Raw genomic sequence first — 6,817 nt, forward strand, 5'->3', positions numbered from 1 at the left:
TTTTTTTTTTTTTTTTTTTTTTTTTTGTTTTTTTAATGTCCAGAGGACCAGATTTAACTTTTTTAGATTTTTCTACCTGGATTATTGAGCATGCATCAGGATATGAATCGTTTATGTTCATAATGAATATGAATCATGTATGTTCATAGTGAATATGAATCGTTTATGTTCATAATGAATATGAATCATTTATGTTCGTAATGAATATGAATCATGTATGTTCATAGTGAATATGAATCATGTATGTTCGTAATGAATATGAATCGTTTATGTTCGTAATGAATATGAATCATTTATGTTCATAGTGAATATGAATCGTTTATGTTCAGTGAATATGAACAGAGATATTTTCAGAGAAGCAATAGACTTAATGGACAAAATCCTGATTTAGGTTTTATGTAATGTTATCTTTCAGTATTAAATTGCATTACCAATTCATTTTATTTATATTTTTAACTCAAACTGAAGATGTCAGAAGTAATGAATATAATTTAGATGTAAAATAAAAAGTAAGCTGAAAACTGATAGTTGTTCCAGCAGCCTATCTTTGATGTGACCTGTGTTCTGCATGCTCCTCATTCCTCCTTCAGCTTCAGCGGGTCGTCATCCTTCGTTGGTTGTGGAGTTGGCAGGCGCTCCTGCACCTCTGCTTTGTGGCCAAGGCTTCATGAATCACGTGTTTCCTGCTGAGCTCACAGCAGACATGACGTGTTTCCCTGCAGAGATTAGTGGTAGCCGTGCTCTTCTGAAAAACATCCCATTTCCTTGTGTCATGGTGGAACCCACAAGTGTAGATAATACACCATCTGTTTTTCACTCTACTTGTTTTTCAGACAAAGCATGACATCATCAAAAATAACTCAAGGAAAGGATTTCATCCTTTTTCATGAGCTGACATTTTATAACTGTAGACTTTTAATTCGTTATGAAACTGTGTGTTTTATTTTTCACGTGATATGTGTTGTATACAGTTGAAGAATGACACACTTTATTGTAAAGTGCTTCTTCAGGCCTTAATATTGGTCTTCAATCATTTATTTGTTGTTGTTTGTTTGTTTGCGGGCCAGAACGGGCTGTTTTTGGCCCTCTGGCCTTATTTCACCTTGTTTTGTTGTTGCTCATCATTTGCGTCTGCTTGCTGAATATTTGTAGCTGAATGTGTTTTAAATGTTTTCGCCTCAGGGTCCTGCACGTCGACGCAGGAAACATAAAGCTGTGCAGTTTGTGACGATGTGCGCTCCGTGATCTTGCTGCTTCAATGGAAGCACCAGGCACAGCTGCTCCTCCTTCCAACTCCTCCTTTCTGGTTTCTCCATCCCCCCTGCGCCCGGCCATCCCCCCCTCTGTCCAGTTGGGTTTCACCATCCTCTTCACCAGTTTGTATGTGGCCCTCTTCCTGGTGGTCTACATGCAACTGTGGCTGCTCTACTTCTACAAACACAAGCGATGGAGCTACCAGAGTGTGTTTCTGTTCCTCTGCCTGCTCTGGGCTGCACTTCGCACCACACTCTTCACATTTTACTTCTACGATGCCATGGAAGCCAACCGCCTACCTGTTGTGGTCTTCTGGCTGCTGTTTTGCTTCCCCGTGTGTCTGCAGTTCTTCACCTTTAGCCTTATCAATTTGTACTTCACTCAGGTGAGGCTGGCAGAATTGGTCTTGAGTTCAGATGGAAAAAGTTCAAACTTAACTTGAAAATGAAAGTTTTTACATCATTATGGTCAGAGTAACATTTAAACAAGGATTTCCTTCATTTAACTGACTGAATCTTCCAGTTTAAGCATCATGCCTTATGAATCTAATGTTATATCTTAAATATTGTGCCACAGGTGTTGCTCAGAATCAGAGAGTCTTTCAGCTCAGCCATGCACAGAGGACTGTAAGTTTCACCCTTTACTCAAATTACTACATTGACATTTGGTGCATGATGTTTTGGTTTTGTATCCTGGTCCTACCTTTGTTGAATCCCCAGATGGGTGGCCCGATGTGCATACATTGCACTCAACATCATCTTCCTCTGTGTCAATGTGACATGTGCTGTTCTGGGGGACAGAGACGGCAGCAGCAAGACAGGGAAGCGGACCTGGCAGCTAGTTTTGGTCAGAGTTATAGTCAATGACTTGCTTTTCATCACAAACGCAGTGCTGTTGGCTGCAGTGCTGTTGATCCTAACCCGGCACTCACGCTCTGCCAGCCTCTACATGATTAGCAAGGTGAGCTGAACATCAGTCCATAGGGTGCAAAAAGTGCTCAAAGAAACACAAACTAAAAGTCCACTTTGCTGATTTCTGTTCTGGATTAGCCCTTGGTAATTATTGTTAAAAATGAGTGTGTAATGTCTTTCAGTATTATATTTCAAACATCTAGAGTGATGTGTGTTTTTTTTCTGACCAGGGGACCACAGTGTGCCAAACAGCAGCTCTGGGATCTACAGTCATCCTCTTGTTCACCAGTCGAGCCTGTTACAACCTGGCAGTCCTCGTTCTGTCCAAGAAGTATCCAGTAGAATCATTCAACTATGACTGGTACAACGTCTCTGATCAGGTAAGACATGAACATCGTCATCAGATTTAGGCAGTCGGCTTCTCTGATTGAGTATTTTTGATCTCAGAGCATTCAACTCTTAAAGACTGACAATAATACATTTAATTAATAATTAATTGATTAAATTACCTACTAATTCTTAGGGGTGCACCGATTGCAGTTTTCTGGCCGATCACCAATTTCTAAAAAGTCTGACCTGCCGATTCCAATTTTGGCTGATAACTGATTTTATAATCAACACTGTCGGGTGTTATAAAGTCACAATGTACCTTCAATTTTCTAATATTATTTTACTGAAAAACATACCCTTGAACAACATGCTAGAAACAAAACAAACTTGTTTTAACTGGCCATGAGGTAAATGGACTGTACTTATATAGCACCTTTCTATCTTATTTCAAGATACTCAAAGCTCTTTACAACAATTTGTGCCTCATTTACCCATTCATACAGCTCTATACTAGATCTCTACAAAGATAATTGAACAAATCATTCTAAAGAGACTAATCAGAGCTTTATCACATTCATACACTGATGGGACACACATCGGAGGCAACGAGGGGTTCAGTGTCTTACCCAGGGACACTTCAGCATGTGACTGCTGGTGGATTCAAACCCCCAACTCTCGCATTGGAGGACGACTGCTCTAACCACTCAGCCACAGCCGCCCCAGGTAGTGTTCTGAAATATAAATGAAGTTCATACAATTGTTAAAACAAACAAAAACACCCTATAAAATCAGTTCTATTTCTTATAGGCTTCGCCCTTTAAGGTTATCGCTAGTGGGTTTATCCCTACGCGCGCAGCACTGAAAACTTTAGTCCACGCCCACCTACTGTGTGGGCCTCATCCCCGGTCAGTATAAATTACGGTGAGACCGGGTAATCAGCTCCCATTTTTTCTTCAGCCAGCTAGCTAGCACTGTCAGAAGAACAAAGAAGGAAAATTTGTCCAGCTTTGACTGGCACAACCTTTTCTAAGGATGCCTGGGTCTCTGACGCCAACCTCCTGCCGTCCCGGTGAGCTCTTCCTCCCCGAGGAGAAGCAGAGACGAGCAGCCTTGTTCAAGGTAAGCGCCGAGGAGTGGTTTTCCGTGGCGGGCCACTACCCGCTGGACGACGCCATCTCCGTTTTCTAATGTTTTTTCCTCGCAGTAATCGAATGAGTTCCTCTAAAAAGGCGATGTTAGCAGCAGCTCCGCAGAGTGTTTTTCCGTGGAGGGCCGATACCCGCTGGACGATGCCACCGCCTTTTCTAACGTGTTTTTTTCTCGAGGTGAATCGGATGATTCCCTCGAAAAAGGCGTTGTTGGCAGCAGCTCAACTGAGTGTTTTTTTCTGTGGTGGGACGCTATGCGCGGGACAACGCCACCGCCTTCTTTGACGCAGAGTCACGCAGTGAATCGAATGATTCTTCCAAGAAATGCGATGCGGAGCTGCCCCCTCCCCCTGGAGAGCGTAGTGACGGAAGACGAGCGGATGCTCAGCCACCTCGGCTCTTCCCACGTCGGCAACTACACCGCTCCCAGCCGTCGGTACCCTCTTCTTGGAACTGTTCGGCATAATCCAGGAGGATGTTAACACAAGGGACTTTCCGTCCCTCTCCTCCCTCCGCCCTGATTGGATGATCTGGCGGCAAGGTTGGCTCCACCACGGCTCGTCGCCCTGACCTCATCTGGCCTCGTTGTACAGCTGTGACGTCACACTGGAACGAGGCTGCAGCTGGGCCCAGCAAGCTGAAGACATCTGTCTCCACCTTTGCCTCCATCTCCAGAGTGGAGGGTTTTACCGATCAGTGTTTTTCCCTTGGTCCCCACCCGGAGCCAACCCTGTCGGTGGCACTTTGGGCAAAAGCTTCCAGGATGGACCAGCAACCTGTCCCTCCAGGGAAGCATGACCAGATGGTGACATGGTCTTCAACCGAGCTCACCAGTGCTCATTCTAGATGGCCGCAGCAAACAACATTGTCGCCCTGCTGGTCTACAGAATCTCTAATGCCCCTTTTGCACTGCCCTAATCAGCCCCAACTCTGCTCAGTCCTGCACACCCCTACTCAGCCTGGCTCAGCTCAGCCTGGTTCTATTTCATATAGGCTTCGCCCTTTAAGGCTGTCGCTGGTGGGTTTTATCTCGTCATGCAAAGCATCGCACTGAAAAAATTTAGTCCATGCCCACCTGTTGTGTGGGCCCCACCCGGTCTGTATAAATTACGTTAAGAGCAGGTAATCGGCTCCCATTTTTCTTCAGCAAGCTAATAGCACTGTCAGAAGAACGAAGAAGGGAAGTTGTCCAGCTTGACCAGCACAACCTTTGTTAAGGCTGCCTGGGTTCCCGCCACGCCAATCTCCTGCCATCCCAGTGAGTTCTCCTCCCCGAGGAGAAGCAGACGAGCAGGCCTTTTTTCCTTTTATCGCCAACTCTTGGAGCGAATTGGATGGTTTCTCCGGGACAGGCGACATCAGCAGCAGCCCCTGCTGCTTATTCCCTCCTGGAGAGTGTAGTGTCGGAACGAGGGGGGCTGAGCAGATGCTCATCCCCCCCGGAACTTTTTCGCATCGGCGACCACGCCGCTCCCAGCCGCCAGTGCCCTCCTATCGGCGCTGCCCGGCATAATCCAGGAGACGGCTGACATGAAGGGACCTTTTTCCGTCCCTCTCCTTCCCCCGCCCAGATCGGATGATCTAGCGGGAAGGTTTTTTGGCTCCACCCCGGCTCGCCGTCCTGATCCCATCTGGCCTCGTTTCCCAGCAGTGACGTCCTACTGGAATGAGGCTGCAGCTGGAGCTGGTAGACTGAGAGCGCCGGTTTTCACATCTACGCCCATCACCAGAGTGGAGGGGTTTTACCAAGTGGAAATTCCCTGCCCATGCCACAAGCGCTCATGCAACCTCATACCATCAGTGATGCAGACTTCTGAACGGAGCATTGATAACAACTTGGGCTATCCTTGTCCTCTCTGGTCCGGATGACATGGCGTCCCAGTGTTCCATAAAGAACTTCAAATCGTGACTCATCTGACCACAGAACAGTCTTCCATTTTGCCACACTCCATTTTAAATAACCCCTGGCCCAGTGCAAACGTCTGAGCTTGTGGAGCTTGCTTAGAAATGGCTTCCTCTTTGCACTGTAGAGTTTCAGCTGGCAACGGCAGATGGCACGGTGGATTGTATTCACTGACAATGCTTTCTGGAAGTATTCCTGAGCCCATTCTGTTATTTCCTTGACAGTGGCATTCCTGTTTGAGGTGCAGTGACGTTTAAGGGCCCGGAGATCACGAGCATCCAGTAGAGTTTTATGGCCTTGACCCTTACGCACAGCGATTGTTCCAGATTCTCTAAATCTTTTGATGATGTTATGCACGGTTGATGATGATAACTTAAAAGTCTTTGCTATTTTACACTGGGTAACACCATTCTGGTATTGCTGCACTATCTTTCTGCGCAACAATGGTGGAATTGGTGATCCTCTTACCATCTTGGCTTCTGAGAGACACTGACACTCTGAAAAGCTCTTTTTATACCCTGTCATGTTGTCAATTGACCTAATTAGTGTTAATTTGTCTTCCAACTGTTCGTTATATGCTCAATTTCCTTTTTCCAGCCACTTATTGCTACTTGTCCCAACTTTTTTGGGATTTGTTGACACTGAAATTTTGATTCAACATATTTTTCCTTTAAAATGTTACATTTACTCAGATTAAACTTTTGATTTGTCATCTGTGTTGTATTACAAATAAAATATTGACATTTGCCATCTCCACATCATTGCATTCAGTTTTTATTCACCATACCATACCATATTTATTTATAAAGCACGTAAAACAGCTACAAGGCCAACCAAAGTGCTGTACAGACAAAACAACAGGTAGCACACAAAGCAAAATACAAAATGAGGTAAATCAGAATATAGACAAAAAACGATGCTGGTAATGACGACAAACCAGTGTAGAGCATACAGGATCAAAACAGATCATCTTGTGTTGAAAGCTATTGAATAGTAGTGAGTTTTTAAACGGGACTTGAAAACCGAGAGGGAGGGGGCCTGTCTGACAAGCAGAGGTAACTCGTTCCAGAGTCTTGGTCCTGCTACAGAGAATATGGCAAGCCCTTTTAACATAAAATCGAGTAGTCTGACTATCTGTAGTTACATTCTAGATATCTTAAATTGAGTTTTGACTAGGCACAATTACATTTTGACTAGTCAGAATGCTAATTTAAGATATCTGTATTTACATTCTGACTAGTCAGAATAACAATTCAAGATATCTTGAATTA

At 44.6% G+C, this 6,817-nt stretch overlaps 1 protein-coding gene across 1 annotated transcript in view; it reads left to right on the forward strand.

Annotated features, from left to right (window-relative positions):
- The first annotated feature begins 1,258 nt into the window (after window positions 1–1,258).
- The window catches only part of gpr137 (G protein-coupled receptor 137), a 43,441-nt gene continuing 37,882 nt past the window's right edge, over window positions 1,259–6,817 (forward strand). The window contains exons 1-4 of the mRNA XM_037676042.1: window positions 1,259–1,639; window positions 1,831–1,880; window positions 1,974–2,214; window positions 2,396–2,545. Of these exons, the coding sequence (XP_037531970.1) occupies window positions 1,259–1,639; window positions 1,831–1,880; window positions 1,974–2,214; window positions 2,396–2,545 (822 nt within the window). The remainder of the gene's footprint in view (window positions 1,640–1,830; window positions 1,881–1,973; window positions 2,215–2,395; window positions 2,546–6,817) is intronic.

The sequence above is a fragment of the Nematolebias whitei genome, chromosome 4, assembly GCF_014905685.2.
Source record: "Nematolebias whitei isolate Nwh7 chromosome 4, NemWhi1, whole genome shotgun sequence".
NCBI classification, from domain to species: Eukaryota; Metazoa; Chordata; class Actinopteri; order Cyprinodontiformes; family Rivulidae; genus Nematolebias; species Nematolebias whitei.